This window comes from Dipodomys ordii, unplaced genomic scaffold, assembly GCF_000151885.1.
Source record: "Dipodomys ordii isolate 6190 unplaced genomic scaffold, Dord_2.0 Scaffold188, whole genome shotgun sequence".
Lineage (NCBI taxonomy): Eukaryota > Metazoa > Chordata > Mammalia > Rodentia > Heteromyidae > Dipodomys > Dipodomys ordii.
This window is the reverse complement of record NW_012267404.1, coordinates 1,286,003-1,306,960: the sequence shown is the minus strand read 5'-3', so window position 1 is coordinate 1,306,960 and position 20,958 is coordinate 1,286,003. Positions and strand designations below refer to the sequence as shown.

Genomic DNA, 20,958 nt, shown 5'->3' with positions numbered 1-20,958 from the left:
GCCCTATCTGTTCACTTTATTCAGTTTTGGTTATTGTGACATTTTATAGATAATTTTTTTGGGGGGGGTCAGGTCATGGGGCCTGAACTCTGGGCCTGGGCACTGGCCCTCAGCTCTTCAGCTCAAGGCTAGCACTCTACCACTTGAGCCACAGCGCCACTTCCGTAATATTATTTTTAAATAAAAGTTTTTACTTATGGCATTTTAGACTTGAGAAAATAAAGGTAACATTGAATGAATGACAGCATCTTCTGTGTGTTATAGAATATAGATCTCATGTACTGACCTGACCCTCTAAGATAGGTGTATGTAGAGGTGACTAAGACAAGATAGATCAAACATTACACTTAGAGCTCTACAGTTCTGCAGCTGCTAATCCGAATCCATGCTCTTAGTGTTCTGTGCTGTCTCCTACAATAACCAAGACAAGAAGAAAATTGTAGCCTTTAGAAAGCAGTGAACTCAACTTTCTTTCCCACCAGTGTGAGGAAACTAATGACCCTAAAGGTTAAAGAATCCACCCAGTGTCTCAAACTAAATAAAGTCTCAAGCTTAGGGCCAGAATCTAGGACTTCTGACTCCTGGTTTGCCTTATAAATACTATTTTAGACATGCAGATACTTTCTCCAGTTGTATGATTGAACTGGTTATGCCATACTAACAAGAATTCCAAGCCATTCTGTAGTTCATCCTTAGTCACTATTTTTTGACAAAAAAAAATTGCTTATATATGATTTTTTTTTCTTTCAGGTTCATTGTCAGATCCTTCAAATATTCCTGGCTTAAGTCATTTTTGTGAGCATATGCTATTTTTGGGAACAAAGAAATATCCTAAAGAGAACGAATACAGCCAGTTTCTCAGTGAGCATGCGGGAAGTTCCAATGCCTTTACAAGTGGAGAACATACCAACTATTATTTTGATGTTTCTCATGAACACCTAGAAGGTGCCCTAGACAGGTAATACCATGTTCCCTTTGAATTCTCCAACCTGTGTACTTAATTGCATTAATAAAAATAGTAATAATTACTTTTTACAAATATTGTATTATAACTTTCTAGTTTGAAGATACTTTCACCAGTCTCCACTCCCTCCCCCATGTTTTATGAAAAGGAAAATAATAATGAGTGGTGGCCCATGTTTACATTGTGGTAAAAGAAAGATAATGACATGGCTTTAATCCAGCCTTCAGGCCTACAAAATATTTTATTGACTTGTAAAATTTTCTAGCTCTTCCTATTCTAACTGGTTTTGCATGTAAGGCACATGACAAAGAACCGGTGACTGTGTTGCAGATCTCTTCTCACACACGCTTCAGTTCTAGAGCCGCAGCCCTCACCTATTCTGTTCTCTTGAGTTCTTACTTCTCAAGGGTCCTTAGTAGATACAGACTGTGTTTACTTGCTCTTTCAGTTTGGGGAATATTTGAAAGGCTTTTCTGGAGCAAGCTCTGTTAGGGCAATTTAATTTCTTAGTTTTCTTCTATACAGTCAACAACTTCTACTTTTTTTGTTATGTCAGTGATTTAGTTCATTGTTCAAAATGCAGTTTTTCCATAGTAAATTTTTAGTTTTTTATATTGTAGAAAAAGAGTTCTGCCGCTCCTTGATAGGTCTGTAATGAATTCTGACTTTGTAGTTTTAGTTATTGTCAACTTTATTTTTTTATTCCTGTTTACCTGTCCTTATGAGAAATGAATATTGTTCCTTAGCACAAAGAACATTAATAGGGAAAAAGTATGTGTTTAGAGTATATGATTGAGTCAGAGTACTGTGCTTCTTATTGTTTCAATCTTTTTTTGCCTATCCTGGAGCATGAACTCACAATGTAGGTGCTTTCGCTGAGCCTTTTTTTACTCAAAGCTAGCAGTCTACCACTTGAACCACAGCTCTGCTTCTGGCGTTTTTGGTGGTTAATTGGAGATAAGTGGGCCACAGGTTTCCTTGTTTGGGCTGGCTTTGAACCACATTTCTCAGATCTCAGCCTCTTGAGTAGCTAGGATTACAGGCATGAGCTACTTGTGTCCAGCAAGAGTATCTTTTTTAAAAAAGAACTTGCTTATTCTATGTCATAAACAGATGCTTCATCTAGATCTGTCCAGCTTTGGACAGGTAGCTGATAGGTACTTTGCCCAACCTCAATGTATTGAGGTACATAAAAGAAGTTATATGTCTGTAAATCTATAATCTTTGATTATAGACTCCAGAGAGATGGAGTTTTCTTTTGGAATTGGTTTGTGTAAAGTACTTAATATATTCATGTACACACAAAATAAATATCAAATAATGACCATAGCCTCTTTGACAGCAGGACTGAGGTATATCTGAAATGATATTCTCTTAGGTCCACTGAATTGTAGTTCTGTTTAGAATCTCTATCCTTAGCTTCATCTGAATTCTGGGTCTTCTTATAAAATACAATCTTAAAGCAGACATGGTGGCCCATGAACTCCTGTAAGCCTTTAATAAAAGCTACTTGGAAGATGGAGGCAGAGGAGGATCCAGCGTTCAAGGCCAGCCCAGATAAAGTTAGGGAGACCTTACCTCAAAACCAAATACAAACAAGTGGTGTGGCTTGCGAGTCCGTTCCCAATACTGAAGTATGGAGGGGAAAGGAGGAAGATTACTACGTGATATGACTTACAGCTACAGAGAGAAAATTCAAATTATTGAATTACTTCAGTGAAACTTAGTACTATTACTAAAGATTAGCCTTGACAAAGAGCTTTGTGTTACTCATATTAGAGTTACATACCATGTTATTTGTTGAATGACTGCTTATCCATAGGCTGTTCACTTACTATTTCATAAAGCTTGTAATCATGGTTTAGTCATTGTACTGCATCATACCTTAGATTTTTTTACTTCATTATTATTTTCCAATAATTGAAGCCTGTTTTTCCTCCAGAAGGAAAATAATTCATATTGTGACTATTAAAAGTAGATGTCTTGGGGCTGGGAAGGTGGCTCAGTGGTAGAGCGCTTGCCTTGCATGCATGAGGCCCTGGGTTCCATTCCTCAGCACCAGATAAGCAAAAAGAAAAAAGCCAGAAGTGGCACTGTGGCTCAAGTGGTAGAGCGCTAGCCTTGAGCTGAAGAGCTGAGGGACAGTGCCCAGGCCCAGAATTCAGGCCCCACGACCAGACCACCCCCCAAAAGAAAAGTAGATGTCTTAATTTGTTTTTCCTAAGGCACCAGAGTCTTAGTGAAATTGCACCTAAAACTGTAAATTTGAGATTTATTAAAGAACTGTCACCTACGTTCCCTTTCCCCATTCCTTCCCCTCCCCCTTTTTTGTTTAGGGAGTTAGATACATAGAACAAGGTTTTTCTTAGACGTATCAAGTTTCAAACAGACTGCTGCTAACTCCATAGTCTCCTTGACTTTTTTTTTTTTTTTTGTCGGCTTGAACTCTGGGCCTGGGTACTGTCCCTCAGCTTTTCAGCTCAGGGCTAGCATTCTACCACTTGAGCCACAGTGCCACTTCCAGTTTTCTGGTGGCTCATTGGAGATAAGAGTCTCGTAAACTTTCCTGCCCGGGCTGGTTTTGAACGCCAGTCCTCAGATCTCAGCCTCCTGAGTTAGCCAGGATTACAGGTGTGAGCCACCAGCCCCCAGCCTCCTTGACTTTTTGATATTAATCTGTATATTTCTGCCAATAATTTAGCACCTCTGGAATAGATCAGTTCCTCCAAATTTATGAACATTCATTATTATATTATTCTTAGGTTACTTAGCATTTGTCTTCTTTTCTTAGTAGCAATGTTATTTTTTTTGATACTTAGAATTCATATTTCCAATCTGTTTCAGAAGTATTTGAAAAACCAGCCTCTTATTAAACAAGTTGTTAATTATGTTTTGCACCTTTAGGTTTGCACAGTTTTTCCTGTGCCCCTTGTTTGATGCGAGTTGTAAGGACAGGGAGGTGAATGCTGTCGACTCAGAGCATGAGAAGAATGTGATGAATGATGCCTGGAGACTCTTTCAGCTGGAAAAAGCTACAGGAAATCCCAAACACCCCTTCAGCAAATTTGGGACAGGTTTGTCAACAACGGCATTCATGCATTAGCTTTCCCTGACCTCATTTAAACCCATGGCCTCTTTACACAGTATTGTATTTTGCAATTCAAGATGAAGATTTTGTAATTTCTCATTCCTGCTTGAATCTCCTTCAAGTAGGGGTCTAAATGTTTAAGGAGCAGAGTGCTTACAGTTGTGAATAGATATTAACTAGCAGTTCAAAAGGAGAGAAGGCAATAGATTTTAAAATTCTGAAGTGTACTCTACAAATCAAAGCTCTTTTTTTGTGTTTTTTGTTTTTGTTTTTCCAGTGCTGGGGATCTTTTTTTGTTGTTCTTGCTAGTTTTTTGATCAGTTACTGGGGTTTAAATTCCAGGCCTTGTGCTCTGCTACTTGAGCCATGCTTCTATTCCTCATATTTTTGTTTTTGATACAGGGTCTCCCTATGTAGCCCAAGTTGGCCTCAAGCTTGAAATCCTTCTACCTCAGCCTCCAGAATGCTGAGACTACAGGCGTGAGCCACCACATCCACTTGGAAAGTACTTTTTTATTGTCTTTTTTTTCTTTTCTTTTCTGAAGTGGTATTGGGATTTGAACTTGGGGCCTTGAGCTTTCTAGGCAGGCACTGTATACTTTGAGCCATGCACAGTCTTGGAAGTGCTCATTTTCTAAGTCTAATTTCAAGGCTTGTAGAATCCTCCTGTGCCCCTCACATCTACTTCTACATCTGTAGATGTATAGCATCTGCTGTAGCAGCTATGTGGGAGATAGAATGCTAGGAAATATAAGATGTTTCTGTCTCCTCCTAGGAAATATGAAGTGGGAAATAAAAGCAGGTAGAATAAAGCAAATGTAAAGATTTCTGGTTTTATGATCATATCCTAGGTTCATATTTCATTAAAAAGTACTTGTTTAAATATTTAAGCAGTACAAAAGTAAAGTTAAAAAAAGCAAATACATGGCTGGGACGTTGGCTCAGTGGTAAAGTGTTTGCCTTGCATGCATGAGGCCCTGGGTTCAATTCCTCAATACCATATAAGCAGAAAAAAGCCAGAAGTGATGCTGTGGCTCAAGTGGTAGAGTGCTTGCCTTGAGCTGAAGAGCTGAGGGACAGTGCCCAGGCCCAGAATTCAGCCCCCACGACAGACACACACACATACACACAAAAGCAAATACAAGCACTGGTGCTCATGTCTGTAATCCTCGCTACTCAGGAGGCTGAGATCTGGGATCACAGTTCAAAGCCAGCCTGGGCAGGAAAGTCTGTGAGACTCTTATCTCCAATCAAACACCAGAAAATCCAAAGTGGTACTGAGGCTCAAAGTGATAGAGCACAAGTCTTAAGCAAATGAGCTCAGGGATAGAGCCCAGGCCCTGAGTTCAAGCTCCACGACTGACAAAATAAATAAATAAAAGCAATCCTAGCTACTCAGGACGCTGAGATCTGAGGGTCATGGTTCATAGCCAGGCAGGAAAGCCCATGAGATTCTTATCTCTAATAAACTACCGAAAGCCAGCAGTGGAGATGTGGCTCAAGCGGTAGAGCACCAGCTTTGGTGCAAAAGAAGCTCAGGGATAGCACTCAGGCTCTGGGTTCAAGCCCTAAGTCTGGCCCACACACAAAAAAGTCACAATAGTCCTCTTTTCCCTGATCTGTTGTTGCCAACCCCATTCACAAGTGGTGATCACTGTTTACAGGTTTTATGGTTTTTATTGTTTTTGTTTGAGAGAAGATCCTGATGTGTAACTCATTGTGGCCTCATACTTGCTGTCCTTGAGGCCTGGTCATTTGGTGTGTACCACCACATCTGGTAAGAATATTGTGCTTTTAAAGGACTGCTTTGGTGACAGTTATATTAAATAATGTCAGTAGATTGTTTCAATGTAAGTTTATGCATTTTTTATAAATTAATTTTTTGTATTTTTAATGCTTTATCATAAATGAAAATTAAGAAGCTACAAAATATGATTATGAAGCAGAAGGTATCCATTGTAGCTTAAACTGACTCACTTTGTGAGGGCATAAGGACCACACCCACAAAGGTCATCAATAGTGAGGTTACTGACTGCATGTCATCTACCATCTGAAACTTCACTTTAAAAACAAATTTAAGCGGGCCATCAGTGGCTCATGCCTGTAATAGCTAGCTACTCAGCTACTGAATAGCCAGTCCAGGCAGGAAAGTCTGTGAGACTCTTATCTCCAGTAAACCACTCAGAAAACTAGAAGTGGCGCTGTGGCTCAAGTGGTAGAGTGCTAGCCTTGAGCTGAAGAGCTGAGGGACAGTGCCCAGGCCCAGAGTTCAAGCCCCATGACCTACGAAAAAAGAAAAAATTAAGGGAACATGGGCTACTCATGACCTCTTAGCCAGGGAATATAGGAGAAAAACCATCTATAGGTGCCTCAAATCTCCACAAATACATAGCTTTACAGAAATAAGCCTAAAAGCAAGAATGTCAAGTGATGTTGAAGCTTGCTCTTGAAAGGCAATCTGCATTTTAGGATGTTTGAACATGCTCTTTCTCCTGCTGGATAGTTTTCTTTGAAGGAAGAGTGTTTTTTGTTTTTTTTTTCTTTAGTATTAGTTTTCTTCAGTTTTGATCTGTCAGACTTTCCATTTTGGACACATCTGGCTTATCACTCACCTTGACTGGAAGCCTGCTGGCTCCCATGAGGACCCTTGGCTCCGGGCCGGTTGGGTTTTAAGTTATTTTTTGTGTTGTTGTTGTTGGTTGTGGAGCTTGAACTCTGGGCCTGGGTACTGTCCCTGAGCTCTTCAGTTCAAGGCTAGTGCTCTGCTACTTGAGCCCAAGCGCCACTTCCAGTTTTCTGAGGGTTTATTATTGACTTTCCTGCCCAGGCTGGCTTTGAACTGTGATCCTCAGATCTCACCCTCCTGAGTAGGATTACAGGCCTGAGCCACTGGTGTCTGGTTCTATAAGTTAATTTTTAACACTTAAAAGATAAATTTCTTTTTGTCTTGTGACTTGAACTCAAAGACAGTTTTAGCTTGGATACCATTCTTAGAAATCCAGTATCAGCAGGGAAATTTTTATAGCCTAGAACAATTAGAAGTTTGTAAAAAATTACCATTAGAGGCAGTGATACTGTATTCTTTGTACTTAATATTAAAAGTAACCGTAGTATCAGCACTGATGTATAAAAGTACTTGATTTATAGAACTAACACATATCTTTGCTTATATGAAAACTACATCTATAAAATATGTGTATGTAATGCTGAATTGTTTAAATAATGGGCTTCAAGGGACCATGGACATATACATGATATGTCAGAAAGAGAGTGTTTGTGTGTATGATGCTTGATTGAACTCAGATTCTTGTGTCATACCTGTGAATACTTTTCCACTCAGCTACACTCCCTGCCTCAAAGGTAATTCCTTTTGATAGATAGGTTAGATACCCATACCACAATGTGGCAGTTATGCAGAGCATATTGGAAATTCTCTATGGAAATTGATTTCGTCTCACTGTCTCTCCCTTTTTTTTTTTTTTTTCTTTATGTGGTGCTGAGGAATGGAACCCAGGGCCTCAGGCATACAAGGCAAGCGCTCTACCACTGAGCCACCTTCCCAGCCCCTGTCTCTCCCTGAACATAGAACCTCACACATGCTTTACAACTGAAGCTATGCCCCTGGCACTTTTTTTTTTTTTTGTCAGTCTTGGGGCTTGAAGTTGTCCCTCAGCTCTTCAGCTCAAGGCTAGAGCTCTACCACTTGAGCCACAGCGCCCCTTCTGGTTTTCTGAGTGGTTTATTGAAGATAAGAGTTTCATGGCTTTTCCTGCTCAGGCTGGCTTTGAACTGTCATCTTCAGATTTCAGCCTCCTCAGTAGCTAGGATTACAGGTGTGAGCCACCAGCCCCCGGCTTCCCTGCCACTTTTTTTTAATAAAAAAATTATTTTTATTGTCAAGGTGATATACAGAGGGGTTACAGTTATACAAGTAAGATAGTGAGTACATTTCTTGTCAACTTGTTACCCCCTCCCTCATTTTCCACTTTTGTTGTTGTTGTTGTGTTAGTCATGGGGCTTGCACTCTGGGCTTTGGCGCTGTCCCTGTGCTCTTCAGCTCAAGGCAAGTGCTCTACTGCTTAAGCCAATGCACCACTTCCGGTTTTCTAGTGGTTTCTATTGAGTCTCACGGACTTTCCTGCCCGGGCTGGCTTTGAACCTCGATCCTCAGAACTCAGCCTCTTGAGTAGCTAGGATTACAGGCGTGAGCCACCGTCGCCCGGCTCCCTTTTTTTTATACTGGTTTAGGTGCCTGGCACTGTCCCTGAGCTTTTTTGTTCAAGGCTAGCAATCTACCACTTGAGTTACAACTATACTTTTTGGTGATTATTTGGATATAAGAGTCTCACAGACTTTGCTTCCTGGTGGCTTTTACCCACACAGATCTCAGTCTCCTGAGTAGCTAGGATTACATGTGTGAGCCACTGGGCCCCATTTATTTATTTATTTATTTATTTGCTAGTTCTGGGGCTTGAACTCAGTGCCTAGGTACTGTCCCTGAGCTTCTTTTGCTCAAGGCTAGCACTCTACTACTTGAGCCACAGTGCTACTTCCGGGTTTTTCTGTTTATGTGGTATTGAGGAATTGAACTGAGGGCTCTACCACTAAACCACATTCCCAGCATCCTTTTATATTTTTATTTGTTTTTGACACAAAGTCTCCCTATCTTTGTCCCTAGCCTTGAACTTGAGCTCCTCTCCCTCCACCTCCTGAGTGGATGGGATTATGGGGATGAGCCACCACACACAGCAGGAGTTGATTTTTCATAAGAGCTTTTAGTTAGTGACAAGTGATACTCAGAGTAATGAGGCAGTAGCTACAAATCTTTCAGAAATCTAGTGAATGAGATAAGTTATAATCACAAATAAACAACAATCTTAAAATGTGATAGACAGCCCAGCGCCAATGGCTCATGCCTGTCTGTAATCCTAGCTACTCAGGAGGCTGAGATCTGAGGATCTGGTTCAAAGCCAGCCCAGGCAGGAAAGTCTGTGAGACTCTTATTTCCAATAAACCACTCACAAAATCAGAAGTGGCACTGTGGCTCAAGTGGTAGACCACTAACCTTGAGCTGAAGAGCTGAGAGACAGCACCCAGGCCCAGAGTTCAAGCCCCACAATTGACCAAAAAATAAAAATAAAAAAAGTACTAGACAAAAGATTTGTAAGTAACACACAGAGCTATGCTGCACTGCTACATACGTTGGGTGGAGTTTGAGGGTTTGTCTGTTTTTCAACCTTTTTTAACTTTTTGGTCATGGGGCTTGAATGCTGGGCCTGGACACGCTCCCTGAGCTCTTCAGCTCAAGGCTAAGGCTCTACCACTGAGCCATAGCACCACTTCTGGTTTTCTGGTGGTTAATCGGAGATAAGAGTCATGGACTGGCTTTGAACTCAAATCTCAGCCTCCTGAATAGCTAGGATTATAGGCGTGCACCACCTGTGCCTGGCTGTTTTTCAACCTTACAGGACAAGGTAGTTAGTCCTCAAAGGTAATATCAAGTAGCTACGAGATGAACGAGTCAGACTCAGTACACAGAATATAAATTAAGTCATGCAAATGTCAAGATCCCTTGTGATTTTAGAAACCTAAACATTTTTGTAACTCCTCTCCATTTTTGAGGTAACATATATTTGAAAATAAGAGCTGAGCATGGTGGCCCACACCTATAATCCTAGCTACTGAGAAGACAAAAACAAGAGGATCTCAAGTTTCTGGCCATCCTGAGCAACATAGCAAGTCTCAAAAAAGATACAGAAAAAGAAAGTAGAATTAAAGCTGTCTTTCTTTCTTTCTTCCTTTCTTTCTCTTAACCCCAGAAACCACAAGATTTGCAAAAGTAGTACATGAAGAAAAAACCTTGTCAGGCTCTGTTCTATTCTAGCTCTCTCTCTGTTTGTTTCTAGCTCTCTGCTCTCTCACTGCTCTATTCTAGCTCTCTCTGCTACCTATCTCCCTCACTGTTCTTTTCTAGCTCTCTCTGCTTTCTCTCTGCTCTAGCTCTTTCCTCTCTCTCTTTCCTCTCTCTTTCCCAGCTCTCTCTCTCTCTTTCCCAGGCCTTTCCCAGCCACGTGGAGTACCAGCCTTGCATGGTCCCAGCAGGTCTACTGAATAAACCTACCCCTTACCTGAATACCACGTGCGTGGTACAGTTCTTACTGGGATATTTCTTTTTAAAAACCTAACATAAGGGGCTGGGAAGGTGGCTCAGTGGTAGAGCGATTGCCTTGCATGCATGAGGCCCTGGGTTCGATTCCTCAGCACCACATAAGTAAAAAGAAAAAAGCCGGAAGTGGCGCTGTGGCTCAGCCTTGAGCTGAAGAGCTGAGGGACAGTGCCCAGGCCCAGAGATCAGGATCCACAACCAGACCCAAAAAAGAAAAAACCTTGTCAGAAATTTGTATTTACTTTTGTTCTTTTGAGTGGCTTCATGTATTTCTGTAGTAGTTTTGATATAGAGAAGGGAAAAGGTTCTGGCTATTCTTTAGTGATTTGTTTCTCTAAACATAATCCCACAAACACTGGTAACCAACTAGATTTAGTCCCCTAGGAGGAAGTAGGAGGAAGTGGATGAGTGAATGCTTGGGGAGTGGAAACCGGTGCTCCCAGATCTGTAGGAACACGGCTAGTAGAGTGAGATAAACTGGAAATGGGTGGAGTTACACTGCTGATATGGGTGACATTTTTCTTATTGTTATGTAATTAATCTGATATAGCAAGTTCCCTAAGATTAGAAGTATGTGTGGCCAAGTTTTCTTTTCCAGCCTCTCAGGTGACAATTTTGCAAGTTTTCCTTTTGTAAAATGTATAATAAGTCACAAAAAAGTGTAACTAGGGTCTGTGCTGATGGTGCTGCAAGTTCAGGTAGGGAGCCATGGCAAAGGCAGGGTCTAACTAGAGAATAGAACTATCTGATTTCCAGGATCAGTTTTTCTTTTTTTCCTTCCTTCCCCTTACTGAGGTCCCCCCCCCCCACCAGACACAGCCAAAATCGGAGCTCTCTGTGTGTATGTGTGTGTCAGTGTGTGTCCATGTCCACCCATTTTGGGGCTTGAACTCAAGGCCCAGGTGTTGTCCCTGAACTTTTTTGCGCAAGGCTAGTACTCGACCACTTGAGTCACAGCTCCACTTCTAGCTTGTAGGTGATTGACTGGAGATTAGTCGCATAGACCTTCATGCTTCGGTTAGCTTTGAATTGTTGTTCTCAGGTCTCAGCCTTCTGAGTAGCTAGGATTATAGGTATGAGCCACTGCGCTGGACCCAGAATTGGAGGTTTTAATCACTATTCTGTTGGGCTTGCTTTATTGCTGTTAGAATTGAATTCTGTAGGATATCAAAGGAGATACAATGTCAATTCTCCCGGCAAATAGGTAGGATTTTCTTTAGAAGAAGTAGGAAGAGGGCTGGGAAGGTGGCTCAGTGGTAGAGCGCTTGTCTTGCATGCCTGAGGCCCTGGGTTCGATTCCTCAGCACCACATAAGCAAAAAGAAAAAAGCCGGAAGTGGCACTGTGGCTCAAGTGGTAGAGCGCTAGCCTTGAGCTGAAGAGCTGAGGGACAGCGCCCAGGCCCAGAGTTCAGGCCCCACGACCAGACCCCTCTCCTCCTCCCCCCCAAAAAAAAGAAGTAGGAAGAAGCCAGGCTTGGTATAGGACTCCTGAAATGTCAGCACTCAGGAGGCTGAGACAGTAGATTGTGAGATCACCCTGGAGTACACAGCAAAATTCTGTCTAAGGATGAGCCATTTGAGGAGTAAACGAACTCATGTTTGTGGTATGATACTAAGTGCTGTACACTGGATATGTGTCCTGAAATGCATCCCTGCTTAGCCTTCATCAAGTACTGACAGTTCATCATCCTTTCTGAGAGGGACCAGAGGTAATACTAGAAGGGACAGTTGTGAGGAGTGCAGGGAGGAAAGTGGATGAGTGATAGTGGCCTGACTGCATACGTTATGGAACTCAGTGTCAAATCAGTCTGGACTCAAAGCCTCTCCATTCTTTTTTTTTTTTTTTTGCTGCAAAAAGCTTTATTTTCATTTGGTCCAGGGCTTGGGAACGGCTCCAGGATGGTTAGTTAGGAAGTTTCCCAATGGCTAGAGGCAGAAGCTCGGGCAGAAACCCTGATATCTGGTGAGGCAGAGATGGCCCCTCAAAGGCTGCTGGACTCTGGAGTTTTCTAGTCGTGTTTGAGGGTGAGGCTTGGAAAAGATGCTCGCCCAGCTGGGCCTGCGGGGCCGCCAGCCTGCGAAGGTTGGTTAAGTGGTCGCCCATCTTCTTGATGAGCTTCACCTCTTCATCCAGGAAGTGGTTCTCTAGGAAGTCACAGAGACGGGGGTCTGTGTGGGCAGCGCCCAAGGCATGAAGATCCACAATGGCTTGGTTCAGGCTCTTCTCCAGGCCAGGGCGGCTTCCATGGCTTCCATGGTTTTACTCCACTCATCCCAAGAAGGTTTCTGCACATCCTGGTTCTGATCTTCAGGAGGCGCTGGGCGCCCTCAGCTTCTCCTCCGCCAACTCGCCAAAGAAGTGGCCCATGCCCTCCAGAGCCACATCGGCGCGATCGAAATAGTCGCCCACAGAGAGGCAGGGTAGGAGGCCCGCAGGTGCAAGTTGACCAGGCGGTCGACGGCAGCCTCCACCTCGGTGCAGTAATTCTGACGAATCTGGGAGGTCATGGCTGGTCGTCAATACAGTGCTAACCACAGAACAAAACAGCGTTGGTTGGTCCCGGAAGCAGGTGACGGGCGAGAAGATCAGGGTTGGAGGTGGTGAGTGGAGAAGCAGTTGGTGGTGGAACGGAAGAGTCCCCGGGTCTGTTCCGTCCAAACACTGTTGAAGCAAGACACAGATCTGCGGGACTGGCGCGTGCTTCTGCTTAAAACCTACATTTTTTGGGGGGGGGGGTCCGGTCGTGGGGCCTGAACTCTGGGCCTGGGCGCTGTCCCTCAGCTCTTTAGCTCAAGGCTAGGACTCTATCACTTGAGCCACAGCGCCACTTCTGGCTTTTTTCTTATGTGGTGCTGAGGAATCGAACCCAGGGCCTCGAGCATGCAAGGCAAGTGCTCTACCACTGAGCCACCTTCCCAGCCCAACCTCCATTCTTTATAATGCTATTATGCTTACCTCCAATACTATGACAAGAAAAGACCCAGGAGAGAGCCTAGTGTCTTTTGGTTTTAATTTTTCTTGAGTTACTGGAGTTTGAACCCAAGGCCTTGAACTTGCTAGGCAAGTGCTTTACTACTTGAGCCATGCTCCAGATATCAAGTGTCTTAGAGAACATGAGTTTGCATAGTTGGTCTTTTTATTTTGTTTTTACTTGTCTCTTGGTGCTGAGGATTGAACCCAAGGTCTTAGCATGCTAAGCCAGCACCCTAGACTGAAAGTTTGGCTTTTACAAAGACTTTGCAGAGCAAAGTGGGAAAGAACAGAATAGGAAAACAAATTAGAACACACACACACACAAATTGTGAATTGTGTACTACTGATTGGGACAGAAAGATACTAACACAGACTCACATATCATCACTTAACACTTTTTTCTTACCTCTCTTCCTCCCTTTACCTTATTTCAATCAAGAACTGAAGCCGTACACAAAAGCACAGACAATACTGTACTGATCACAGCTAAGAAAGGAAGGAGCCTAGGAATTGAGCTGTTGCTCTTAATTCCTGAGCCTCTGTCCATATGTTCCTAGTAAAATAATAAACCACCCTCGAGATACTTAATTAGTATATGGTAGAGTCAGAACAGGAGTCTGAATCTCCCAGAAGCCAAGGCAGTGCTTTCTCGCAGCAAGCCCAGGGTGGAAAGGCTGCAGGGGGTCAGCCACCCTGTTACTCTGCCCATGGCTGGAGCTTGCTATGACTGTGCCAGAGCCAGAAAGTAGGATTCAGGATTTTCATGGCAGCATTTTAATTTGATATAAATGACCCAGCTGCGTGGACACTAATTTGGGTCAGTATGTGTCTAGAGACTGAACTAGTACTTGTTACCCAGCTGTATTCAGTGTTCCTCTATGTAGACTTTTAAGTGGAAAAAGTCATCTGCTCTCTTTCCTCCACTTCCTCCTCTACCTTATTATCACAGTGTCTGTTTCTCCCCCTTTGAGAATACATGGATTCTTTTGTTAATGGTATACTGAGAGGCCAGAAGTCTCTGTCTGCTTAGAACAGCAGTAGCTGCTGTATATTGTCTGTTTTCTGCTTTAGTATTTTACATTTGTTTTATTTATTTTTTATTTTTATTATTTTTGCAGTTCCTGGGGCTTGAACTTGGCGTGGGCACTGTCCCTGAGCTTCTTTTGCTCAAGGCTAGCACTCTACCACTTGAGCCATAGCACCACTTCTGGATTGTTCTGAGTAGTTTATTGGAGAGAAAGAGTCTCATGGATTTTCTTCCCAGGCTGATTTCAAACCATAACCCTTAGATCTCAGCCTCCTGAGTAGCTAGTAATAGGCATGAGCTACCAGCACTCAGCTTTTACAAATTTTTGATGATGAGGTTGTCACTCAGAAGTACTCAGTATTTGCCCAGATGGTGCTGTCATACTGCTTAAAGAAACATAATATTACCCATCCATCTTACTTTTCCAGTTAAAATTACATTATCTTGTTCTGAGAAATAATCACTTTTCTAAATTTGCTAGTTTTCATTCCCATGCATTTTATTGTGTATAATCTTGCCACTTTCATTCAACACTATGTTTGAGTTGTTCATGTTGAGTTTGCTTCTCGTTTTAATTTTTATTGCTATTTGAAATATTTATGAGATGGATATACCTCTGCTTGCCTCTTTGTTAGAGAAACACTATTGCTGTGAGCACACTTGTTCATGTCTCTCACGCTGAGTTCTGGGAATGGGACTGTCCAGGAGCACGGTTATCCCGTAGGAGACCATGCTGGTCTTCAGGTTCACTGGATACTGCCAGTGGCCTCTTATCATGGCTGACCCAGCAACACTCTCCTGTGAAGTGTCTGAATTCTCATTCCCTGACATTTCCTTTTTTTTTTTTATCAATTTATTATAAAAGGGAGATATGGAAATTATTTACATGATGAAAGATCTCAGAACTTCCATGGAATAGGCAGCTTCACAGGATGCCATGTTAGTGATGTATTCACTCAACATCCAAGAATGTCACCATCCCTAAATAAGAAATAATTCTTGTCATCTAGAACTACTTTGGTGCCTCCATATTCTGGGAGAAGAACTTTATCACCCACTTTCACACTAACTGGCTGAATCTCTCCACCCTTTCCTTTAGAGCCCGATCCCACAGCCACTACTGTGGCTTGCAATACTTTTCCTTGAGACTTTTCTGGAAGCATAATGCCTCCTTTGGTTACAGTTTCAGCTGCACTTCTTTCGACCAACACTTGGTCAAACAGAAGAATGACCTTCCTAAATGCTTGTCTGCCCATGACTCTTCTCGGTGGCCACTCGGACTCTGCTCTCACGCCGACGCTGCAAGGAGAGACCCGCAGTCGGGCTAGGGGACACGTGAAAAGGCCGCCCACCGCGCAGGCGCGCTCGCGCAGCTCCCCCCCACCCCTCGGCGTGCGAGGGCGTTCGCGGCGATTTCCCTGACATTTCTAAACAAAAGTTGGAATTGGACTTTAAAACTGGCCTAATATGTATTGGGTGTTCCATATTAGTCTTATGCTTCTTTTACATTTTGTTTTGGGACACTGGATTTTGAACTCAGGGCCACAAAACTTGTCATACTTTTACTAAGTGAGCTATGCCCTGCCCTTATTTGGTAAAAGCTTACTGATATCAGTTTGGCAGACTTGAGTCTTCTGCTTTTTATTATTTATTTTTTATGTGCCAGTACTATGGCTGGAAATCAAGGCCTGGGCACTGTCCTTAACTTTCTCATTCAAGGCTGGCACTGTGCCACTTGAGCCACAGCTCCACTTCCATGTTTTTGGTGGGTAAGTGGCGATAAGAGTCTCACCAGCCTGCATTGGCTTCAAACCACAGTCCTCAGATCTCAGCCTTGTGAGTAGCGAGGATTACAGGTGTGAGCCATCATTGCTCAGCTGCCTCCTCCTTTTTCTTTCTTTTTTTTTCATCTGTTTCCTAAGAACTTCCACCAAAATATAGAAGGGTTGTAAAAAGAATACTCAGCCAGCCTTCCTGTTCTTAGTAAACTCATCTACAGGATCTGTTAACACATGTGCTGATCATCTCAACAGCAAGCCTGACTCTGGCTCCACTGTTAAAACAGAATTCTAATGTTTCTCTGCTAGAGGTATATTGGACCTCTTCCTCATACAGGAGCTTTGGAGGAAGAACTGCCATTGTGGGCTCATCCCAACTGAAAAGTTTTCCTCCTCCCATTACATATTAGAAACACTGAAAACATCTAGGTTTAAACCCAAGTCCTAGACATGGACTATGTGATTCATAAAAGCCACTCAGAATTTTCGCCGAGTGCGATTGAGCCTGTGTTTAGAAGCTGATATCAATACATTGTTTGCACTTAGGCAGGCCAGGTTACTATGGACAGAAGCTCTGTTTATTTTTGTGTTAATACTGGGGCTACTCAGGACTGGGGAACTGTACCTTAGCTCAAGACTGGCAGTTGAACCATAGTTCCATTTTTAGTTTTTTTTTTTTTTGCTGGTTAATTGGAGATTAGAGTCTCACAAGCTTTGTAGTATTCCATTTTCCCTGAGAGACATGCCAACACTCAGTCAATTAGGCCAGGGGTCTTTATTGGCCGCATGGTGACCACACCCCATTATTTGGGTAGTAGGATGCAGTAGGGTCTTTTTTCCATGAAGGTCTTTTAAAGACCTTCAAAGCAAGCAAGCAGATTTACAGAAGCAATACATAACCTTGAGTTGCCAAAGCAGAAGCAAAACATAGTCTTGAGCTGCAGAAGTAGAAGCAAAACATAGTCTTGAGCTGGGCAGCATGACCATGACTTAATTACAAAAGCCAAAACATAACCTTGAATAGGGGTAATATATTTAAAATCCCAAAACATTGGAAACTTATTTCCATGGTTGGGGATGCCCTGAAATTTTCTTTATAGAAATGATTTTTATTATAAGCTCCTGACTAATACAGCAACTCAGTACAGCTAGTGATAAACCTCAAGGTTGTCAGTGGCCTTAGCAAAGTTTATAGTAAACTGCAAAGCTGCCAGCTTGGTAAACTTGAGCGAGGGAGAGATGTTCTTTTGCTTTTTAAGCAAGGGTGGAAAAGGCTTAGGCTGGCTAGAGCCCCTCTCTACAGAAGAGTTCTGCTTTTAATATTTGGCCCCATTTTTAATGATCAACAATTTTGTTCTGTTTCTGATTTTGCATTTTACAACTTTACTGCCTGGGCTGAAAACCTAATTTTGATCTAACTGTCACATACTGTTATGTCCACATAGTCTATAGAAATACAAATTTCTCTAAACTTGGGTGCAGTCGTGGTTTACTTGTAGGAATCTGAGCTTGGTAGTGTGAAGGAATAGTGGAGCTCTGAGGACAAGTCCCTCTGTAACTGAGGGTTTGAAATCTTCATTTAGTAGAAAAGGAGGCACTACCAAGGCTTGACCTTCACCTTGGTAAGAGGGAATGTCAGACAGTTCCCCAGCACATACACATCCTTTTTTCTCCCTCGGAGGAGTGGCATTCTGGCTATTTTTTAAGAACACCTGAGCCCCTCAGACCTGAGTAGAGTGGATCTGGAACAAAACTAGGTCTTAAATCAGAAAGAAGACGATTATTTATAAACCTGGGATCTTGGTTGGCAGGTTGCTTCTATTGCTGTTTGAATATGAATGATTGCTTTGGGACTCTCCTTACATCTTCTGTTTTCATGGATCTGTTGGTTTAAGCATTATGGGTCATGAATCTTGACTCAGTTCTATGCAACACTTAGACTGGAGTGTGCCAACTGGTACCTTTATAGACTTCCAATTCGGTGGAGGGATATTCTCTGAAGCCCAGTTTATTGGCTGTGATAGAAATAGGAAATACTAGCGGGGCGCTGGTGGCTCACGCCTGTAATCCTAAGCTACTCACGGGGCTGAGATCGAGGATCACAGTTCAAAGCCAACCCATGCAGGAAAGTTCATGAGACTCTTCAATAAACCACCAGAAAACCAGAAGTGGCGCTGTGGCTCAGTGGTACAGCGCTTGTCTTGAGCTGAAAAGCTGAGGGACAGAGCCCAGGCCGAGTTCAAGCCCCACAACTGACCAAAAAAAAAAAAAAAAGGAATAGGAAATACTATAAGTAAATACAGAAAGAACACATTCTCTCAAAAGAAGGGGTGATGTTGACCAAGAAGCATTGTACTCCTGAGGATGTTTTTGGGGGAGGGGGGCCAGCACCTGAGGGGTTTGTAACTAACCCTTTTGTACATGTACTTGATAATAATTAAAAAAAAGAAAAAGTTCTACCACCTTCAGCTTTGCAGGAGAGAGGATCCTTCATGGTCATGTAAGTAGGAGCAATAATTCCTGGGATCTTCAGGTGTTTCAGTCAAGATGCTATTTCCGAGAGATATCAATGATGGGAAGCGCATCCTTTAGTCCCTAATTTGCAAGGTCTTGTTTGCAAAATAGAATTTGGACAGTTCTACTGTACTTTGCCATACATTATTATTCTACCCCAATTGAATTATTAAAATTTAATAAGGGAGCTCGTAGTGTAATATTGTATATATACCACTTGAGATTTATAAAAATAGCATTGTATCCTATTTTTGCCTGCCTACATCATGAAAATTCACATCACAGATTTAATGTTTCAGCTCAAAATAGAACAGTTTTTTTCCTTTTTCCACAAGTAACTTGACAAGTTCCAAAATGATCCCTTAGTGACTCTGTTCAGTTAATTATGGCCCACACAGGGAATTGAAAATTAAATTAAGTGTGAATGGAGGTCATGTGAATCTCATTTTGTCTTAAAAGTGCTCATAATAACTCAGGATTTTTTTTAAAAAAGTTTTTGTTATTGTAAAGGTACACAGGTCTGCTAAGATACTGTCTTGTTGTGTAGCCCTGTCAGGCCTTGAACTTTCAGTCTCCCTGCCTTAGCCTCTTGAGTACAGGGATTACAGGAATGTTCAATCATGCCCAGCCCAAAAAATATAATTTACACAAAGCATTTTTAGTTCCTTACAGAAAATTTTAGTTGAAAAGTCTTACTAGTTTGTACTCTACTCTGATGTCTGTTTATCCAGGTTAGGTTAAAAGATTTGACTGATTACCATCTATGTTTGAACTTCGTTGTTAAACTTCATCCTATAGGGATGTATGTAATAAACTCACAAATGGCAGTTATAATAGTCATGGTGGCATACTCCTGTAATGCCATATTGAACTCAGGAGGCAGAAGCAGGAGAATTGTGAGTTAAAGGCCAACCTGGGCTACATAGGGACCCCCTGTCTCAGAAGAATGAAAAGAGAAAAAAAAAAAAATAAGGCTGGGCATCACGGGCTGATATCTGCAACCTGAGCTACTCAGGACCCTGAGAACTGGAGGATCACAGTTTGAAGTCTGCCCAGGCACAAAGAGACTCTTGATCTCCAATTAACCAACAAAAGGTGTGACTTAGTGGTAGAGCACTAGCAATGAGTGAAAAAGTTGAGTGAGAACTTGATGCCCTGAGTTCAAGGCCTGGTATAGACACACTTAAAAGAATAGAAAAGAAGAAAAAAAAATAACCCTCACATTTGTTTTTTCTAAGAAATGCTTTTCTTTCCTTGCAGGTAATAAATACACTCTAGAGACTCGACCCAACCAAGAAGGCATTGATGTTAGACAAGAGCTATTAAAATTCCATTCCACTTATTATTCATCCAATTTAATGGCTATTTGTGTCTTGGGTCGAGGTAAGAACTCTATAGTTTCATAGAGTTGAATAATACATATTTTCCATTTGTGACTTTTTCAAAGTATTGGAAGAAGGGGATATGATAGAGCTATTTATCTGTCCAGGGTTTTGGAGAATGATCTCCTTACTGGTGAATATATCAATGGAAATCTTATTTTTAACTTATTCTGTTCAAAAAAGAAGCTTAGATGGTTTTAGAAATTATTAAGTGTTTTAAGTCATAGACAGGAAAGGAAGCAAAGTAAAGAATGACAGATTTGGCCGAATAGTACTATAAAAAAGCAATGACATGGCTGGGAAGGTGGCTCAGTGGTAGAGCGCTTGCCTTGCATGCCTGAGGCCCTGGTTCGATTCCTCAGCACCACATAAGCAAAAAAGAAAAAAGCCGGAAGTGGCGCTGTGACTCAAGTGGTAGGCACTAGCCTTGAGCTGAAGAGCCCAGGCCCAGAGTTCAGGCCCCACAACCGGACCCCCCCCCCAAAAAAAAAAAAGACAAAATCAAAATGTCTGTGATATCAAGTGTAGTCCTTCTATCTATGACTCCTAAACAGTCGGGGTTACAGACAGGCATAAAATCCTCAGGCGCAGCTTGTTTGTTGAATTAGGGTCTTGCTAACATTTTTTTTTGCTAGGCTGACCTTGAGCTACAGTCCTCCTGATGAATCATCAGACATGGCCAACATCATCCTTAAAAATCCTTATATAAGCTGGGTACAGATAGCTCACACTGGAGTCTGAGATCATGGATCAAACCTGCCTGGGCAGTATAGTCTCCAATTAAGCACCAAAGAAGCTGCAAGTAGAGGGGCTGGGAAGATGGCTCAGTGGTAGAGCACTTGCCTTGCATGCACGAGACCCTGGGTTCGATTCCTCAGCACCACATAAGCAAAAAGAAAAAAGCCGGAAGTGGTGCTGTGGCTCAAGTGGTAGAGTGCTATCCTTGAGCTGAAGAGCTGAGGGACAGCGCCCAGGCCCAGAGTTCAGGCTCCATGACCGGACCAAAAAAAAAAAAAAAAGAAATGTCTGAGGTAAAATTGGCAAAGGTTATTTGTCATAATGTT

General features: G+C 42.2%; 1 protein-coding gene and 2 pseudogenes across 3 annotated transcripts in view; 1 reads left to right on the top strand and 2 right to left on the bottom strand.

The window, feature by feature from the left end:
• Nucleotides 1–20,958, top strand: part of Ide (insulin-degrading enzyme) — a 95,392-nt gene that overhangs the window by 30,609 nt on the left and 43,825 nt on the right. For all 3 annotated transcript variants that reach the window (XM_013034367.1, XM_013034365.1, XM_013034366.1), the window contains exons 3-5: nt 751–958; nt 3,869–4,038; nt 19,773–19,895. In XM_013034367.1, coding sequence (XP_012889821.1) covers nt 751–958; nt 3,869–4,038; nt 19,773–19,895 — 501 coding nt within the window. The remainder of the gene's footprint in view (nt 1–750; nt 959–3,868; nt 4,039–19,772; nt 19,896–20,958) is intronic.
• On the bottom strand, nt 6,518–6,691 carry LOC105999338 (annotated as a pseudogene).
• Nucleotides 15,177–15,476, bottom strand: LOC105999337 (annotated as a pseudogene).